At 45.9% G+C, this 21,149-nt stretch overlaps 1 protein-coding gene across 1 annotated transcript in view; it reads left to right on the top strand.

Moving 5' to 3' along the window:
• The window catches only part of LOC135508350 (disks large-associated protein 2-like), a 106,037-nt gene that overhangs the window by 81,171 nt on the left and 3,717 nt on the right, over positions 1-21,149 (top strand). Inside the window, exon 5 of the mRNA XM_064928473.1 lies at positions 3,688-4,067. Coding sequence (XP_064784545.1) covers positions 3,688-4,067 — 380 coding nt within the window. The remainder of the gene's footprint in view (positions 1-3,687; positions 4,068-21,149) is intronic.

Genomic DNA, 21,149 nt, shown 5'->3' with positions numbered 1-21,149 from the left:
ATGCCAACCTTGCACTCTGCCGAAGACATCCTTTCTGAACGTACAGACCTCAACATCAAATTAGATGGCATTAACTCTCAGCTCAGTGCGATAGGGGGCAATGTGACAACCCTGGAAAATGCTTTGCCCTGACATCAACAACAAGATAACCATCAAGGCGGGCACCTGGATGAGGCAGAGAGGGGAATCCTATCCATGGAAAACTCACTGACAAACGCCATGGAAACAATATCATATGCTAAAAAGAAAATAGAGCATCTGGAAGAGAAAACAGAGGACCTGGAAAACAGGTGGCAAAGGAATAATTGTGTTCTATTAAATCTGGGAGAAAAAGTAGAGGGAAACATTCCACTGATCCGCATCCTGCAAGACAAACTTCCCGAGTGGCTCCACCTGTCCACCGACAGGCCCATAGAACTCAAGAGAGCTCACCAAGCACTGAGGCCCCCACTAGCAGCCAGACAACCACCGCGCCCAATCACCATACGTTTCCTGAGATTCACCGACAAGGAACGAGTCCTACAGGCGGCAAAAATCAACACCATTACAGTGGGAAACACCAAACTCACTTTACACTTTACACACTTGACACTGTCAGCTGGAATACGCCGAAAGCACGGAGAGTTTGATGAGGTGAAGAAGTACTCCGTTGACCGAGGCATCTTTAGGGGATTGAAATACCAATAAAACTTTCAATTGAAAAAAAAAATGTCTAAAGCACTGCATCTCAGTGCTAGAGGCGTCATTACAGACCCTGGTTCGATTCCAGGCTGCATCATAACTGGCCGGGATTGGGAGTCCCATAGGACAATTGGCCCAGCATCGTCTGGGTTAGGGTTTGGCCGGTGTAGGCCGTCATTGTAAATAAGAATTTGTTCTTAACTGACTTGCCTAGTTAAATAAAGGTTCCATTTAAAAAAAACTGTTGGGTAAAAAAAGATTGTCCCACTACGCGCAAAACAGATGGGATGGCATATCGCTGCAGAATGTTGTGGTAGTCATGCTGGTTAAGTGTGCCTTGAATTCTAAATAAATCACCAACAGTGTCACACCTCCTCCTCCATGCTTCACGGTGAGAACCACACATGCGGAGATCATCTGTTCACCTACTCTGCATCTCACAAAGACACAGCGGTTGGAACCAAAAATCTCACATTTGGACTCATCAGACTAAAGCACACGTTTCCACTGGTCTAATGTCCATTGCTCGTGTTTGTTGGCCCAAGCAAGTCTCTTCTTCCTATTGGTGTCTTTTAGTAGTGGTTTCTTTGCAGCAATTCAACAATGAAGGCCTGATTCATGCAGTCTCCTCTGAACAGTTAATGTTGAGATATGTCTGTTACTTGAACTCTTTGAAGCATTTATTTGGGCTGCAATTTCTGAGGCTGGTAACTCTAATGAACGTATCCTCTGCAGCAGAGGTAACTCTGTTTTCCTTTCCTGTGTCGGCCCTCATGAGAGCCAGTTGCATCATGGTGCTTGATGGTTTTTGCGACTGCACTTGAAGAAACGTTCAAAGTTCTTGAAATGTTCCGTGTTGACTGACCTTCATGTCTTAAAGTTTCACTTTGCTTATTTGAGCTGTTCTTGCCATAATATTGACTTGGTATTTTACCAAATAGGGCTACCTTCTGTATACCACCCCTACCTTTTCACAACACAACTGATTGGCTCAAACACATTACAAAGGATAGAAATTCCACAAATGAACTTTTAACAAGGCATGCCTGTTAATTGAAATGCATTCCAGGTGACTACCTCATGAAGCTGGCTGAAAGAATGCCAAGAGTGTGCAAAGCTGTCATCAAGGCAAAGGGTGGCTACTTTGAAGAATCTCAAATATAAAATATATTTTGATTTGTTTCACACTTTTTGGGGTTACTTAATGATTTCATATGTGTTATTTCATCGTTTTGATGTGCAATGAAGAAAATAGTTAAAATCAAGAAAAACCCTTGAATGAGTTGGTGCGTCTAAACTTTTGACTGGTTCTGTAAATCAAAACTAGACGTTGAACTGACGTCTGTGCCCAGTGGGATATCCTTAAAAGCCTGGTAAATGAAGCACTGTTTAGTATTTTCTATCATCTTGATGATATGGCCGGAGACACTTTGCTTTTTGAAAGTCCAATTTTTTGAATGACTGATAACAAGCAAAAAGGTGTCCATGTTGTTGTCATGGAGATAAGGAGCAGGTTTTCTGTCAGGATAGTTATTGTGTGATTTAAAGGTTAAGTAAAACCACCTGTCTTGCCTGGTATGGTTGCTATGGTTTCTGTTGGCTGAGACGTGGGGGGACAGGCTAATATGCTGAGTAACACTGCCAAGATGGGGGGGTCCATCTGCTGAATCTTCTCACTTTATTTCCTTCTTTCTTTCTCTCTGTCTCTCTCTCTTACCCTTTCTCTCTCTTTATTTATTTATTTATCTTTTTCTCACTCTCTCTTTCTTTCTCTTTTTTCTCCCTCACCCTCTCTTTCTCTCTCTGTATATGTACTGTATATATACTTTATCTCGCCTTTTCTCTCTCGCTATGTCTGTATCTTTCTGTCTCTTCTTTGTTATTCTTTCTCTCTCTACTGACTCATCTTGGTGACCTCTTTGAGAAGATAATTTCTGAATGGGGGACAAAGTGAGTCATTCCGCCTTAGAGCAGTATGCTCTACAGGGCGGATGTCAGCAGAGGGTATTTATAGAACCAGCCTGGGTGCTGCTGGGGAGTGCTTAAGGGTCATGGTGTTGGAGGGACAAATTCTGCATTGAATGAATATTCAAAACCAATTCATACTCCAATGCCATTGTTAGTCCATTTTAAAGTAGTCCGAAGAGGATAAGTCTTCTTCAAATGAGAAATATTTTCTGGAGAATGGAATAGAGGATGAAGAATTCACTGAAGGGACTGAACACAAATCAATTAGCCCCTGTCAGTACATACATTCATAAATTATTTAATTTGATGCCCAGAAGACATGCTTGAATTTTTCAGTGAGCATAGATTTTGTGTAAGAAATAACTACAAACCGTTGAAAACTCCATTAGTCCCTACAATATACTAGTTTCTTAGAAATGCTGGCCTGCTGTATAATTCAGTGTACTGTATTTCTCCTTCCCTTTCTCTATGGTCAGTGGTATCTGGTCTCCTTGGGACATACCTACCATAAACACTAACCATAACCTTAACCCCTATCCTAACCATAAGTCTTACCTAACCCTAATCTTAACCCTTACCGTAACCATTTAAAATGACAACTTCAAGGGGGTAGTGACGTCCTAAGGATTCTGGATAGTACAACACCTCTCTTTATAAGAGTTCTGATGAGCCAAGACCACTGTGGGCTTTGATCATTAGATGTTCTTCAAATGGACAAGCTGTTTGAGTTGATAGCCTGTTACAGTATTAGGCTGCTCCGTCAATGTTATTTTTTAAAGGAGAGGACACATCAAACCCAGTTATTTATATAGTCACATTCTCATTTGCACTTGAAAGATATTTTAAATTTTTATAATCCCCTGCTCATCAAATACATGTAAGGAGAATGGCTGTCAACACTCCACAGTTAATACCTCTCAGTGGTCTCTCCACTCTCTGATTGTCAACGACATAGCCCTACAGTACCTCATCTACTTCAACTTCCACATCATATTACTTCCTTTTAACTTTGACCTTCTCTATTCTTCTATCTTTCAGAGATCACGTACACAAACAACTACAAGAAGATGACCCCTCCGCCGGTCCCGCCCCGCTCCACCGTAGGCTCTAAGCCCCTCATCTCAGTTACGGCTCAGAGCAGCACAGAATCCGCCCAGGATGCGTACCATGAGGGTAGACCTCCTCGAGGGTGGGGGGATGGGCTGGGCCTGAGCCTGGGCAGGTCCCTGTATAACTCCACAGACAGTCTGGACAGTGCCAAGGCGGTGACTATAGCCTTGGAGGCTGCAGGGGTGATGTCTGGGAAGAGACACCCGTCCACAGACAGTCATAGCTCAGTGATGACCTGTGATAAAGCCATCCTGGTGTCCAAGGCTGAGGAGTACCTCAAAACACCACGCTCTTCCATAGGGATACAGGTGAGTGGCACGCACACACACACACACACACACACACACACACACACACACACACACACACACACACACACACACACACACACACACACACACACACACACACACACATACACACGGGTATACAAAAAATTGTGCACACACACACACACACCCATTCATAAAGTCACAGGCTCATGTATCCCACTCTGGCACACCAGTCTCTCCTCTAGGTCTAAAAATAGAACCAATGAGTCATCCTACTGCAATCCGTTAATTAGAATTCAACTCATGAATCGAGCTTTACTGAATGGGTCTCTCTCCCTTCCTCCCTCCCTCTCCCTCTCTTTTTTCTCTCTCTTCACTCTCTTACCCTCTCTCTTTTCTCTTTCATTCTCTCTTCCCTCTGTGACCCTGGGAGTAAGGGGCTTCATCACACACTGCAGTCTGCAGATGTCTGGCCTGACAGTTCCCCTGAATAAAACAAACAGACAGACAGACCAGACAGACCAGACAGACCAGACAGACAGACAGACAGACAGACAGACAGACAGACAGACAGACAGACAGACAGACAGACAGACAGACAGACAGACAGACAGGCCAGCAGTCACCAATTCAGACTGCATACAGCCTTTTATCAAAGGAGAATATTCAAGTTGTTCTGCTTGTGTATGGTGCAGTGAGCTCGTTCCTTCCCTATCTCACTATTTCCCTGTTCAAAGGCTGGGCTTATCATGGATTCAGAGCTATCTACATGTATCTAATTCATGGAAGCTTCTCTAATGTCAAACATTTAAAGCGTGGTGTACCCCAGGGCAGCTCTCTAGGCCCTCTACTCTTTTCTATTTTTACCAATGACCTGCCACTGGCATTAAACAAAGCATGAGTGTCCATGTATGCTGATGATTCATCCATATACGCATCAGCAATCACAGCTAATGAAGTCACTGAAACCCTTAGCAAAGAGTTGCAGTCCGTTTTCAAATGGGTGGTCAGTAATAAACTGGTCCTGAACATCTCTAAAACTAAGAGCATTGTATTTGGTACAAATCATTCCCTAAGTTCTAGACCTCAGCTGAATCTGGCAAGGAATAGTGTGGTTGTTGAACACGTTGAGGAGACTAAATTACTTGGTGTTACCTTAGATTGTAAACTGTTATGGTCGAAACATATTGATTCAATGGTCGTAAAGATCGGGAGAAGTCTGTCCATAATAAATATTTTTATATTAATATTTTTTTGACACCACACTCCACACAGCCTGCAGGTCCTGCAGGCTCTAGTTTTATGTTATCTTGATTATTGTCCAGTCGTGTCGTCGAGTGCTGCAAGGAAAGACCAAGTTAAGCTGCAGCTGGCCTAGAACAGAGTGGCACTTCTTGTTCTTCATTGTAATCAGAGGGCTGATATAAATACCACGCATGTCAGTCTCTCTTGGCTAAGAGTTGATGAGAGACTGACTGCATCACTTCTTTCTAGAAGAAACATTAATGTGTTGAAAATTCCAAATTGTTTGCTTATTCAACTTACACACAGCACTGCAACACACACTAACCCCAAATTCAAGGAAACATACCGTATTATACAGAGCCATGAATGCATGGAACTCCCTTCCCTTTCTTATAGAGCAAGTGAACACTACTTACTACTTCCGGCGCCGACAGAGATGGCCGCCTCGCTTCGCGTTCCTAGGAAATGCAGTTTTTTTTTTTTTTTACGTGTTATTTCTTACATTAGTACCCCAGGTCATCTTAGGTTTCATTACATACAGTCGAGAAGAACTACTGAATATAAGATCAGCGTCAACTCACCATCAGTACGACCAAGAATATGTTTTTCGCGACGCGGATCCTGTGTTCTGCCTTACAAACAGGACAACGGAATGGATCACATGCAGCGACCCAAAAAACGACTCAGAAAAAGAGGGAAACGAGGCGGTCTTCTGGTCAGACTCCGGAGACGGGCACACCGTGCACCACTCCCTAGCATTCTTCTTGCCAATGTCCAGTCTCTTGACAACCAGGTTGATGAAATCCAAGCAAGGGTAGCATTCCAGAGGGACATCAGAGACTGTAACGTTCTTTGCTTCACGGAAACATGGCTCACTGGAGAGACGCTATCTGAAGCGGTGCAGCCAACGGGTTTCCCCACGCATCGCGCCGACAGAAACAAACACCTTTCTGGTAAGAAGAGGGGTGGGGGCGTATGCCTTATGGTTAATGAGACATGGTGCGATGAAAGAAACATACAGGAACTCAAATCCTTCTGTTCACCTGATTTTAGAATTCCTCACAATCAAATGTAGACCGCATTATCTACCAAGAGAATTCTCTTCGATTATAATCACAGCCGTATATATCCCCCCCCAAGCAGACACATCGATGGCTCTGAAGAACTTTATTTAACTTTTTGCAAACTGGAAACCATTTATCCGGAGGCTGCATTCATTGTTGCTGGGGATTTTAACAAGGCTAATCTGAAAACAAGACTCCCTAAATTTTATCAGCATATCAATTGCGCAACCAGGGGTGGAAAAACCTTGGATCACTGTTACTCTAACTTCCGCGACGCATATAAGGCCCTGCCCCGCCCCCCTTTCGGAAAAGCTGACCACGACTCCATTTTGCTGATCCCTGCCTACAGACAGAAACTGAAACAAGAAGCTCCCACGCTGAGGTCTGTCCAACGCTGGTCCGACCAAGCTGACTCCACACTCCAAGACTGCTTCCATCACATGGACTGGGACATGTTTCGTAATTGTGTCAGATAACAACATTGACGAATACGCTGATTCGGTGTGCGAGTTCATTAGAACGTGCGTTGAAGATGTCGTTCCCATAGCAACGATTAAAACATTCCCTAACCAGAAACCGTGGATTGATGGCAGCATTCGCGTGAAACTGAAAGCGTGAACCACTGCTTTTAATCAGGGCAAGGTGTCTGGTAACATGACCGAATACAAACAGTGCAGCTATTCCCTCCGCAAGGCTATCAAACAAGCTAAGCGTCAGTACAGAGACAAAGTAGAATCTCAATTCAACGGCTCAGACACAAGAGGCATGTGGCAGGGTCGACAGTCAATCACGGACTACAGGAAGAAATCCAGCCCAGTCACGGACCAGTATGTCTTGCTCCCAGGCAGACTAAATAACTTTTTTGCCCGCTTTGAGGACAATACAGTGCCACTGACACGGCCTGCAACGGAAACATGCGGTCTCTCCTTCACTGCAGCCGAGGTGAGTAAAACATTTAAACGTGTTAACCCTCGCAAGGCTGCAGGCCCAGACGGCATTCCCAGCCGCGCCCTCAGAGCATGCGCAGACCAGCTGGCTGGTGTGTTTACGGACATATTCAATCAATCCCTATACCAGTCTGCTGTTCCCACATGCTTCAAGAGGGCCACCATTGTTCCTGTTCCCAAGAAAGCTAAGGTAACTGAGCTAAACGACTACCGCCCCATAGCACTCACTTCCGTCATCATGAAGTGCTTTGAGAGACTAGTCAAGGACCATATCACCTCCACCCTACCTGACACCCTAGACCCACTCCAATTTGCTTACCGCCCGAATAGGTCCACAGACGATGCAATCTCAACCACACTGCACACTGCCCTAACCCACCTGGACAAGAGGAATACCTATGTGAGAATGCTGTTCATCGACTACAGCTCGGCATTCAACACCATAGTACCCTCCAAGCTCGTCATCAAGCTCAAGACCCTGGGTCTCGACCCCGCCCTGTGCAACTGGGTACTGGACTTCCTGACGGGCCCCCAGGTGGTGAGGGTAGGTAACAACATCTCCTCCCCGCTGATCCTCAACACTGGGGCCCCACAAGGGTGCGTTCTGAGCCCTCTCCTGTACTCCCTGTTCACCCACGACTGCGTGGCCACGCACGCCTCCAACTCAATCATCAAGTTTGCGGACGACACAACAGTGGTAGGCTTGATTACCAACAACGACGAGACGGCCTACTGGGAGGAGGTGAGGGCCCTCGGAGTGTGGTGTCAGGAAAATAACCTCACACTCAACGTCAACAAAACTAAGGAGATGATTGTGGACTTCAGGAAACAGCAGAGGGAACACCCCCCTATCCACATGGATGGAACAGTAGTGGAGAGGGTAGCAAGTTTTAAGTTCCTCGGCATACACATCACAGACAAACTGAATTGGTCCACTCACACAGACAGCATCGTGAAGAAGGCGCAGCAACGCCTCTTCAACCTCAGGAGGCTGAAGAAATTCGGCTTGTCACCAAAAGCACTCACAAACTTCTACAGATGCACAATCGAGAGCATCCTGGCGGGCTGTATCACCGCCTGGTACGGCAACTGCTCCGCCCTCAACCGTAAGGCTCTCCAGAGGGTAGTGAGGTCTGCACAACGCATCACCGAGGGCAAACTACCTGCCCTTCAGGACACCTACACCACCCGATGTTACAGGAAGGCCATAAAGATCATCAAGGACATCAACCACCGGAGCCACTACCTGTTCACCCCGCTATCATCCAGAAGGCGAGATCAGTACAGGAGCATCAAAGCTGGGACCGAGAGACTGAAAAACAGCTTCTATCTCAAGGCCATCAGACTGTTAAACAGCCACCACTAACATTGAGTGGCTGCTGCCAACACACTGACACTGACTCAACTCCAGCCACTTTAATAATGGGAATTGATGGGAAATGATGTAAATATATCACTAGCCACTTTAAACAACGCAACCTTATATAATGTTACTTACCCTACATTATTCATCTCATATGCATACGTATATACTGTACTCTATATCATCGACTGCATCCTTATGTAATACATGTATCACTAGCCACTTTAACTATGCCACTTTGTTTACATACTCATCTCATATGTATATACTGTACTCGATACCATCTACTGTATCTTGCCTATGCTGCTCTGTACCATCACTCATTCATATATCCTTATGTACATATTCTTTATCCCCTTACACTGTGTATAAGACAGTAGTTTAGGAATTGTTAGTTAGATTACTTGTTGGTTATTACTGCATTGTCGGAACTAGAAGCACAAGCATTTCGCTACACTCGCATTAACATCTGCTAACCATGTGTATGTGACAAATAAAATTTGATTTGATTTGATTTGGTTTCAACCTGGTTTCAAAATACCAATAAAGCAACACCTCACGGCACAATGCCTCTCCCCTATCTGACCTGCTTGTTGCGTGTACTATATGTACTGACATGTACATGGAACTGATAGATGGACACACATGCACACTACATGTTAACATTTTCAATGTATGTAAATTGTTAAGCATTTTGACTGTAACGTCTTTTTCAGTAAGTGTCAGACTCTAGTAAGACGAGCTGTTGCCAATGGTATCGTCTAATAGCGTCGTCCTAATAAATCAAATCAAATTACTCTCAATGGTCACCCTCTTCTATCCTCCTGTCTCTCATCTCTCTCTATTCCCTCTCTTATTTTCTCATTCTACTCTCTCTCATCTCTCAACTATCTATCTCCACTTGTCTCTTTGCCCATTCTTTCTTTCCCTCCTTCCCTCCCTCTCTCTCTCTCTCTCTCTCTCTCTCTCTCCTCTCTCTCTCTCTCTCTCTCTCCTCTCTCTCTCTATCTATCTCCTCCCACTCTCTCCCCCCAGGCAGGGTTTGTTTGTGGAGACAGGTGAGTCTCAGTCCCTCAGAGATGATCAGACACCCCATCCTGGGTGATGAATGAAGATTTTAAATAGCTGAGCTGAATGCCATGCCGCTCAGCGTGGTGCCTTGCTGTGTTGCATGCCATGCCACCCAAACACACTACCTGCCGTCTCCCAAAATCTGCTCACTAACGGACCCCTGATTCAGCACACTCCTAATCAGATGCAGATACAGAATAATATATATATATAATTGCTGGGGAGAATAGGCAGAAGGAGAGAGAAGGAAAAGAGGGTATGGTGGGGTGACAGAGAGAAAGACAGAGAAGGAAGATAGGGTGAGGTGGGGTGACAGAGAGAAAGAGAGAGAAGGAAGAGGGTATGGTTGGTTACAGAGAGAAAGAGAGAGAAGGAAGAGAGGGTATGGTGGGGTGACAGAGAAAGAGAGAGAAGGAAGAGAGGGTATGGTTGGTGACAGAGAGGAAGAGATAGAAGGAAGATAGGGTGAGGTGGGGTGACAGAGAGAAAGAGAGAGAAGGAAGAGGGTATGGTGGGGTGACAGAGAGAAAGAGAGAGAAGGAAGAGGGTATGGTTGGTTACAGAGAGAAAGAGAGAGAAGGAAGAGAGGGTATGGTGGGGTGACAGAGAAAGAGAGAGAAGGAAGAGAGGGTATGGTTGGTGACAGAGAGGAAGAGATAGAAGGAAGATAGGGTGAGGTGGGGTGACAGAGAGAAAGAGAGAGAAGGAAGAGGGTATGGTGGGGTGACAGAGAGAAAGAGAGAAAGGAAGAGGGTATGGTTGGTTACAGAGAGAAAGAGAGAGAAGGAAGAGAGGGTATGGTGGGGTGACAGAGAAAGAGAGAGAAGGAAGAGAGGGTATGGTTGGTGACAGAGAGGAAGAGATAGAAGGAAGATAGGGTGAGGTGGGGTGACAGAGAGAAAGAGAGAGAAGGAAGAGGGTATGGTGGGGTGACAGAGAGAAAGAGAGAGAAGGAAGAGGGTATGGTGGGGTGACAGAGAGAAAGACAGAGAAGGAAGATAGGGTGAGGTGGGGTGACAGAGAGAAAGAGAGAGAAGGAAGAGGGTATGGTGGGGTGACAGAGAGAAAGAGAGAGAAGGAAGATAGGGTGAGGTGGGGTGACAGAGAGAAAGAGAGAGAAGGAAGAGGGTATGGTTGGTTACAGAGAGAAAGAGAGAGAAGGAAGAGAGGGTTTGGTGGGGTGACAGAGAAAGAGAGAGAAGGAAGAGAGGGTATGGTTGGTGACAGAGAGGAAGAGATAGAAGGAAGATAGGGTGAGGTGGGGTGACAGAGAGAAAGAGAGAGAAGGAAGAGGGTATGGTGGGGTGACAGAGAGAAAGACAGAGAAGGAAGAGGGTATGGTGGGGTGACAGAGAGAAAGAGAGAGAAGGAAGAGAGGGTATGGTTGGTTACAGAGAGAAAGAGAGAGAAGGAAGAGAGGGTATGGTTGGTTACAGAGAGGAAGAGAGAGAAGGAAGAGAGGGTATGGTGGGGTGACAGAGAGGAAGAGAGAGAAGGAAGAGGGCATGGTGGGGTGACAGAGAGGAGGAGGAGAAGAAAGAGGGTATGGTTGGTTACAGAGAGAAAGAGAGAGAAGGAGAGAGGGTATGGTTGGTTACAGAGAGAAGAGAGAGAAGGAAGAGGGTATGGTGGGGTGACAGAGAGAAAGAGAGAGAAGGAAAGAGGGTATGGTTGGTTACAGAGAAGGAAGAGATATGGTTGGTTACAGAGGAAAAGAGAGAAGGAAGAGGGTATGGGGGTGACAGAGAGAAAGAGAGAGAAGGAAGAGAGGGTATGGTTGGTTACAGGAGAGAGAGAGAAAAGAGGGTAGAAGGAGAGAAGGATGAGGGTATGGTGGGGTGACAGAGAGAAAGAGAGAGAAGGAAGAGGGTATGGTGGGGTGACAGAGAAAGAGAGAAGGAAGGAAGAGGGTATGGATGGTGACAGAGAGAAAGAGAGAGAAGGAAGAGAGGGTATGGTTGGTTACAGAGAGAAAGAGAGAGAAGCAAGAGGGTATGGTGGGGTGACAGAGAGAAAGAGAGAGAAGGAAGAGGGTATGGTGGGGTGACAGAGAGAAAGAGAGAGAAGGAAGAGAATGGTTGGTTACAGAGAGAGAAGAGAAGGAAGAGGGTATGGTTGGTTACAGAGAAAAAGAGAGAGAAGGAAGAGAGGGTATGGTTGGTTACAGAGAGAAAGAGAGAGAAGGAAGAGGGTGTGGTTGGTTACAGAGAGAAAGAGAGAGAAGGAAGAGGGTATGGTGGGGTGACAGAGAGAAAGAGAGAGAAGGAAGAGGGTATGGTGGGGTGACAGAGAGAAAGAGAGAGAAGGAAGAGGGTATGGTTGGTTACAGAGAGAAAGAGAGAGAAGGAAGAGAGGGTATGGTGGGGTGACAGAGAAAGAGAGAGAAGGAAGAGAGGGTATGGTTGGTGACAGAGAGGAAGAGATAGAAGGAAGATAGGGTGAGGTGGGGTGACAGAGAGAAAGAGAGAGAAGGAAGAGGGTATGGTGGGGTGACAGAGAGAAAGAGAGAGAAGGAAGAGGGTATGGTGGGGTGACAGAGAGAAAGACAGAGAAGGAAGAAATGGTGGGGTGACAGAGAGAAAGAGAGAGAAGAAGAGGGTATGGTGGGGTGACAGAGAGAAAGAGAGAGAAGGAAGATAGGGTATGGTGGGGTGACAGAGAGAAAGAGAGAGAAGAAAGAGGGTATGGTTGGTTACAGAGAGAAAGAGAGAGAAGGAAGAGAGGGTATGGTGGGGTGACAGAGAGAAAGAGAGAAGGAAGAGAGGGTATGGTGGGGTGACAGAGAGGAAGAGAGAGAAGGAAGAGGGTATGGTGGGGTGACAGAGAGGAAGAGAGAGAAGGAAGAGGGTATGGTGGGGTGACAGAGAGAAAGACAGAGAAGGAAGAGGGTATGGTGGGGTGACAGAGAGAAAGAGAGAGAAGGAAGGAGAGGGTATGGTTGGTTACAGAGAGAAAGAGAGAGAAGGAAGAGAGGGTATGGTTGGTTACAGAGAGAAAGAGAGAGAAGGAAGAGGGTATGGTGGGGTGACAGAGAGAAAGAGAGAGAAGGAAGAGGGTATGGTGGGGTGACAGAGAGAAAGAGAGAGAAGGAAAGAGGGTATGGTTGGTTACAGAGAGAAAGAGAGAGAAGGAAGAGAGGGTATGGTTGGTTACAGAGAGAAAGAGAGAGAAGGAAGAGGGTATGGATGGTTACAGAGAGAAAGAGAGAGAAGGAAGAGAGGGTATGGTTGGTTACAGAGAGAAAGAGAGAGAAGGAAGAGAGGGTATGGTTGGTTACAGAGAGAAAGAGAGAGAAGGAAGAGGGTATGGTTGGGTGACAGAGAGAAAGAGAGAGAAGGAAGAGAGGGTATGGTTGGTTACAGAGAGAAAGAGAGAGAAGGAAGAGGGTATGGTTGGGTGACAGAGAGAAAGAGAGAGAAGGATGAGGGTATGGTGGGGTGACAGAGAGAAAGAGAGAGAAGGAAGAGGGTATGGTGGGGTGACAGAGAGAAAGAGAGAGAAGGAAGAGGGTATGGTTGGTTACAGAGAGAAAGAGAGAGAAGGAAGAGAGGGTATGGTTGGTTACAGAGAGAAAGAGAGAGAAGGAAGAGGGTATGGTGGGGTGACAGAGAGAAAGAGAGAGAAGGATGAGGGTATGGTGGGGTGACAGAGAGAAAGAGAGAGAAGGAAGAGAGGGTATGGTGGGGTTACAGAGAGAAAAGAGAGAAGGAAGAGGGTATGGTTGGTTACAGAGGTTGGAGAAGGAAGAGAGGGTATGGTTGGTTACAGAGAGAAAGAGAGAGAAGGAAGAGGGTATGGTTGGTTACAGAGAGAAAGAGAGAGAAGGAAGAGGGTATGGTGGGGTGACAGAGAGAAAGAGAGAGAAGGATGAGGGTATGGTGGGGTGACAGAGAGAAAGAGAGAGAAGGAAGAGAGGGTATGGTTGGTTACAGAGAGAAAGAGAGAGAAGGAAGAGGGTATGGTTGGTTACAGAGAGAAAGAGAGAGAAGGAAGAGAGGGTATGGTTGGTTACAGAGAGGAAGAGAGAGAAGGAAGAGGGTATGGTGGGGTGACAGAGAGAAAGAGAGAGAAGGAAGAGAGGGTATGGTGGGGTGACAGAGAGGAGGAGGGAGAAGAAAGAGGGTATGGTTGGTTACAGAGAGAAAGAGAGAGAAGGAAGAGAGGGTATGGTGGGGTGACAGAGAGGAGGAGGGAGAAGAAAGAGGGTATGGTTGGTTACAGAGAGAAAGAGAGAGAAGGAAGAGAGGGTATGGTGGGGTGACAGAGAGAAAGAGAGAGAAGGAAGAGGGTATGGTGGGGTGACAGAGAGAAAGAGAGAGAAGGAAGAGAGGGTATGGTGGGGTGGCAGAGAGAAAGAGAGAGAAGGAAGAGAGGGTATGGTGGGGTGACAGAGAGGAGGAGGGAGAAGAAAGAGGGTATGGTTGGTTACAGAGAGAAAGAGAGAGAAGGAAGAGAGGGTATGGTGGGGTGACAGAGAGAAAGAGAGAGAAGGAAGAGGGTATGGTGGGGTGACAGAGAGAAAGAGAGAGAAGGAAGAGGGTATGGTGGGGTGACAGAGAGAAAGAGAGAGAAGGAAGAGAGGGTATGGTGGGGTGACAGAGAGAAAGAGAGAGAAGGAAGAGAGGGTATGGTGGGGTGACAGAGAGGAGGAGGGAGAAGAAAGAGGGTATGGTTGGTTACAGAGAGAAAGAGAGAGAAGGAAGAGAGGGTATGGTGGGGTGACAGAGAGAAAGAGAGAGAAGGAAGAGGGTATGGTGGGGTGACAGAGAGAAAGAGAGAGAAGGAAGAGGGTATGGTGGGGTGGCAGAGAGAAAGAGAGAGAAGAAAGAGGGTATGGTGGGGTGACAGAGAGGAGAGAGAGAAGGAAGAGGGTATGGTGGGGTGACAGAGAGAAAGAAAGAGGTTGAGGGTATGGTTGGTTACAGAGAGAAAGAGAGAGAAGGAAGATAGGGTGTGGTGGGGTGACAGGGAGGAAGAGAGAGAAGGAAGATAGGGTAAGGTGGGGTGACAGAGAGAAAGAGAGAGAAGGAAGATAGGGTGAGGTGGGGTGACAGAGAGGAAGAGAGAGAAGGAAGAGAGAGACAAGGGGTAATGGAGAAGGAGAGGCCGGAAGGCCTGAATTACATTGGTTTTCAAATTGGATCCAATGATGTGTGTAAAATATAGAAGCACTTTCGATTAGTAATGGCTGGCAGTGTGAATGTCTACATTTATTGAAACATACCAGACATGCAACACCAAACGGCAGCAAAACCTCCAACAAAGTTTCCCTTTAAACTGTGCAGCTAGTATTCGGCCAGTGTGGTAAGATCAGTTTAAATTCACCTGCATCGTCACAGACCTCCTGGGCACAGTTCAGTAAACTTCACCTCTGGTACTGAAGCCTACAACCCTATTGATTGGCCCATAGTTTGACCTTTCACCCCTCACCTCAGAAAGGACCACAATCTTAATCCTTAGCCTTTGACCGTTTGGGCGCAGTGTTTGAGTTTTGACTCCTTACGTTCTGGGGGCATTTATAGTGTACGGTGTCCATATTAGAACAGTGTAAGAATGGATAATGTAGCAGGATCTTACTCTCACTACCTACCTACTGTAACTTACTACCTGCCTTAATCTCCATTATGCTGATGCCTACCGTTTCCAAGGTTTCCACACCTGTGCTGTGTGCGCGCGTGTGTGTGTGTGTGTGTGTGTGTGTGTGCGTAGCGTGGTGTGTGTATTCATCAAACCAGGTGTTGCTTATTTTTTCTGTCTCTACCAGCACACTTTGAACATTTCCCAGGATCCCCTAAATCTCTCCCCTCCTCATCCATCATAGAGCAGCAGCCCATTCTGTCTCTCTAAGGTGGACTTCGCTTTGTGCCTTTAGCAGAAAGTAATGGAGGTCACCTGGACCAGTAGCGACTCACCACTGATTACCTTTCTGGGGAAGAAAAGGAGGATTCAGAGAGCTCGCTGCCTGAATAGCAAAGAGTCCCTCCAAAAATGTCACTGTTTGTACCAGGCTACTGCAATGTAGCAGGCTTGACATTTTTCTAGATCCTCTGTTCATTGCAAACCACTTAAAGCTAAAGAGTTATTCATGTGAGTTTGGAGCTTTTAAGACTCAGACAGACAGACAGGCAGACAGATGTTCTATGAGGACTCTGCCTGCTTCAACTGGATTCCACTGTGTAGTCTCTCAGAGCGGATGAGGATTCAAATGTGGGTAAATAGATGTTCAAATTACCCTGTTAATAATCAAGTTTAAAATTAGAGGTCTGCTGGTCTCACACTTGTATTACTCAACAGAGAGACAGCATGTCAGTGGGCGTCACAAGGACTAAATCAAGCTACCACTCACACCACACACTTCTACCTCCCAGATATTACTAGTCCCTGCAGACTGTAGACTATAAATCAAATCAAATCAAATCAAATTTATTTATATAGCCCTTCGTACATCAGCTGATATCTCAAAGTGCTGTACAGAAACCCAGCCTAAAACCCCAAACAGCAAGCAATGCAGGTGTAGAAGCACGGTGGTGGGGAAAAACTCCCAGAAAAGCCAAAACCTAGGAAGAAACCTAGAGAGGAACCAGGCTAGGGTGGCCAGTCCTCTTCTGGCTGTGCCGGGTAGAGATTATAACAGAACATGGCCAAGATGTTCAAATGTTCATAAATGACCAGCATGGTCGAATAATAATAAGGCAGAACAGTTGAAACTGGAGCAGCAGCACGGCCAGGTGGACTGGGGACAGCAAGGAGTCATCATGTCAAGTAGTCCTGGGGCATGGTCCTAGGGCTCAGGTCAGTTGAAACTGGAGCAGCAGCATGGCCAGGTGGACTGGGGACAGCAAGGAGTCATCATGTCAGGTAGTCCTGGGGCATGGTCCTAGGGCTCAGGTCCTCCGAGAGAGAGAAAGGAGAGAGGAAGAACGCACACTTAGATTCACACAGGACAGGGTGGACAGGAGAAGTACTCCAGATATAACAAACTGACCCCAGCCCCCGACACATAAACTACTGCAGCATAAATACTGGAGGCTGAGACAGGAGGGTCAGGAACACTGTGGCCCCACCCGAGGACACCCCCGGACAGGGCCAAACAGGAAGGATATAACCCCACCCACTTTGCCAAAGCACAGCCCCCACACCACTGGAGGGATATCTTCAACCACCAACTTACCATCCTGAGACAAAGAGTATAGCCCGCAAAGATCTCCGCCACGGAAGGAAGACAGGATGACCACATCAGTGAATCAACCCACTCAGGGGTGACCCCCTCCAGGGACGGCATGAGAGAGCCCCAGCAAGCCAGTGACTCAGCCCCTGTAACAGGGTTAGAGGCAGAGAATCCCAGTGGAAGAGGGGAACCGGCCAGGCAGAGACAGCAAGGGTGGTTCGTTGCTCCAGAGCCTTTCCGTTCACACTCCTGGGCCAGACTACACTCAATCATATGACCCACTGAAGAGATGAGTCTTCAGTAAAGACTTAAAGGTTGAGACCGGTTTGCGTCTCTGACATGGGTAGGCAGAGTTCCATAAAAATGGAGCTCTATAGGAGAAAGCCCTGCCTCCAGCTATTTGCTTAGAAATTCTAGGGACAATTAGGAGGCCTGCGTCTTGTGACCGTAGCGTACGTGTAGGTATGTACGGCAGGACCAAATCAGAGAGATAGGTAGGAGCAAGCCCATGCAATGCTTTGTAGGTTAGCAGTAAAACCTTGAAATCAGCCCTTGCTTTGACAGGAAGCCAGTGTAGGGAGGCTAGCACTGGAGTAATATGATCAAATTTTTTGGTTCTAGTCAGGATTCTAGAGCCGTATTTAGCACTAACTGAAGTTTATTTAGTGCTTTATCCGGGTGCCGGAAAGTAGAGCATTGCAGTAGTCTAACCTAGAAGTGACAAAAGCATGGATTAATTTTTCTGCATCATTTTTGGACAGAAAGTTTCTGATTTTTGCAATGTTACGTAGATGGAAAAAAGCTGTCCTTGAAATGGTCTTGATATGTTCTTCAAAAGAGAGATCAGGGTCCAGAGTAACGCCGAGGTCCTTCACAGTTTTATTTGAGATGACTGTACAACCATTAAGATTAATTGTCAGATTCAACAGAAGATCTCTTTGTTTTTTAGAACAAGCATCTCTGTTTTATCCGAGTTTAAAAGTAGAAAGTTTGCTGCCATCCACTTCCTTATGTCTGAAACACATGCTTCTAGCGAGGGCAATTTTGGGGCTTCACCATGTTTCATTGAAATGTACAGCTGTGTATCATCCGCATAGCAGTGAAAGTTAACATTATGTTTTGAATAACATCCCCAAGAGGTAAAATATATAGTGAAAACAACAGCGGTCCTAAAACGGAACCTTGAGGAACACCGAAATTTACAGTTGATTTGTCAGAGGACAAACCATCCACAGAGACAAACTGATATCTTTCCGACAGATAAGATCTAAACCAGGCCAGAACTTGTCCGTGTAGACCAATTTGGGTTTCCAATCTCTCCAAAAGAATGTGGTGATCGATGGTATCAAAAGCAGCACTAAGGTCTAGGAGCACGAGGACAGATGCAGAGCCTCGGTCGATGCCATTAAAATGTCATTTACCACCTTCACAAGTGCCGTCTCAGTGCTATGATGGGGTTAAAACCAGACTGAAGCATTTCATATACATTGTTTGTCTTCAGGAAGGCAGTGAGTTGCTGAGCAACAGCCTTTTCTAAGATTTTTGAGAGGAATGGAAGATTCGATATAGGCCGATAGTTTTTTATATTTTCTGGGTCATGGTTTGGCTTTTTCAAGAGAGGCTTTATTACTGCCACTTTTAGTGAGTTTGGTACATCCGGTGGATAGAGAGCCGTTTATTATGTTCAACATAGGAGGGCCAAGCACAGGAAGCAGCTCTTTGAGTTTAGTTGGAATAGGGTCCAGTAAGCAGCTTGAAGGTTTAGAGGCCATGATTATTTTCATCATTGTGTCAAGAGATATAGTACTAAAACACTTGAGCGTCTCTCTTGATCCTAGGTCCAAGAGTTGTGCAGACTCAGGACAACTGAGCTTTGAAGGAATACGCAGATTTAAAGAGGAGTCTGTAATTTGCTTTCTAATAATCATAATTTTTTCCTCAAAGAAGTTCATGAATTTATCACTGCTAAAGTGAAAGTCATCCTCTCTTGGGGAATGCTGCTTTTTAGTTAGCTTTGCGACCGTATCAAAAAGGAATTTTGGATTGTTCTTATTGTCCTCAATTAAGTTAGAAAAATAGGATGATCGAGCAGCAGTAAGGGCTCTTCGGTACTGCACGGTACTGTCTTTCCAAGCTAGACGGAAGACTTCCAGTTTGGTGTGGCGCCATTTCCGTTCCAATTTTCTGGAAGCTTGCTTCAGAGCTCGGGTATTTTCTGTGTACCAGGAGCTAGTTTCTTATGAGAAATGTTTTTAGTTTTTAGGGGTGCAACTGCATCTAGGGTATTGCGCAGGTTAAATTGAGTTCCTCAGTTAGGTGGTTAACTGATTTTTGTCCTCTGGTGTCTAGACAGAGGGAATCTGGAAGGACATCAAGGAATCTTTGTGTTGTCTGTGAATTTATAGCACGACTTTTGATGTTCCTTGGTTGGGGTCTGAGCAGATTATTTGTTGCAATTGCAAACGTAATAAAATGGTGGTCCGATAGTCCTGGATTATGAGGAAAAACATTAAGATCCACAACATTTATTCCATGGGACAAAACTAGGTCCAGCGTATGACTGTGACAGTGAGTGGGTCCAGAGACATGTTGGACAAAACCCACTGAGTCGATGATGGCTCCGAAAGCCTTTTGGAGTGGGTCTGTGGACTTTTCCATGTGAATATTAAAGTCACCAAAGATTAGAATATTATCTGCTATGACTACAAGGTCCGATAGGAATTCAGGGAACTCAGTGAGGAACGCTGTATATGACCCAGGAGGCCTGTAAACAGTAGCTATAAAAAGTGATTGAGTAGGCTGCATAGATTTCATGACTAGAAGCTCAAAAGACGAAAACGTCATTTTTTTTTTTGTAAAAAATTTGCTATCGTAAATGTTTGCCTTTGCGGGATGCCGGGGATATGGTCACTAGTGTAGCCAGGAGGTGAGGCCTCATTTAACACAGTAAATTCATCAGGCTTAAGCCATGTTTCAGTCAGCCAATCACATCAAGATTATGATCAGTGATTAGTTCATTGACTATAACCTAACATTAAGTAGCCCTATTTTGAGATGTGAGGTATCATGATCTCTTTCAATAATGACAGGAATGGAGGTGGTCTTTATCCTAGTGAGATTGCTAAGGCGAACACCGCCATGTTTAGTTTTGCGCAACCTAGGTCGAGGCACAGACACGGTCTCAATGGTGATAGCTGAGCTGACTACACTGACTATGCTAGTGGCAGACTCCACTATGCTGGCAGGCTGGCTAACAGCCTGCTGCCTGGCCTGCACCCTATTTCATTGTGGAGCTAGAGGAGTTAGAGCCCTGTCTATGTTGGTAGATAAGATGAGCACCCCTCCAACTTGGATGGAGTAGTCTCCTCAGCAGGTCAGGCTTGGTCCTGTTTGTGGGTGAGTCCCAAAAAGAGGGCCAATTATCTACAAATTCTAACTTTTGAGGGGCAGAAAACAGTTTTCAATTGAGTTGTGAGACTCTGCTGTTCAACTCCCCCTAACTGGGAGGGGGCCAGAGACAATTTTGCCGACACAAGCTGATTTACACGCAGAAGCTATGTTGCGCTTGGTGATCTCTGACTGTTTCATCCTAACATCGTTGGTGCCGACGTGGATAACAATATCTCACTAAATCATACTCTCTACAGCCAGTTTTAGCTTTAGCCAGCACCATCTTCAGATTAGCCTTAACGTCGGTAGCCCTGCCCCCCGGTAAACAGTGTATGATCGCTGGATGACGTTTTAAGTCTAATACTGCTCCAATGACTAGAGTTTTCAATTTGTCAGAGCTAATGGTCGGCTTCTCAGACCCCGTAACAGGAGGAGTATAGACCAGAGAAGGCTCGGCCTCTGACTATGCAATCTGCACGGTAAAAGTTTTGTTGACAGTACATGTAATGAAGCGACAATGTTTTTTTCTGACTCGAACAGTCACAGGATATATGTTTTTGTGTGTGAAACAAGTTCATGGAGAAAGATCAGATTAGAAAGAAAGAGATAGACAGGGTGCCCATGGACCATGTGTGGGATAGATAAAGAGTGAGAGACAGAGAAAGAGGGAGAGAGAGCGACTGACAAAAAGAGAGAGAGAGGCAAAGAGAGAAAGAGAGAGAATGGCAGAGAGAGAGCGCGAGACAGACAGACAGACAGACAGACAGACAGACAGACAGACAGACAGACAGACAGACAGACAGACAGACAGACAGACAGACAGACAGACAGACAGACAGACAGACAGACAGACCATTAAGGAAGTAGAGG

The sequence above is a fragment of the Oncorhynchus masou genome, chromosome 21 (assembly GCF_036934945.1).
Source record: "Oncorhynchus masou masou isolate Uvic2021 chromosome 21, UVic_Omas_1.1, whole genome shotgun sequence".
Taxonomy (NCBI): domain Eukaryota; kingdom Metazoa; phylum Chordata; class Actinopteri; order Salmoniformes; family Salmonidae; genus Oncorhynchus; species Oncorhynchus masou.
Note: the sequence above shows the minus strand (reverse complement) of the source record. Positions and strands in the feature narration are given on the sequence as shown.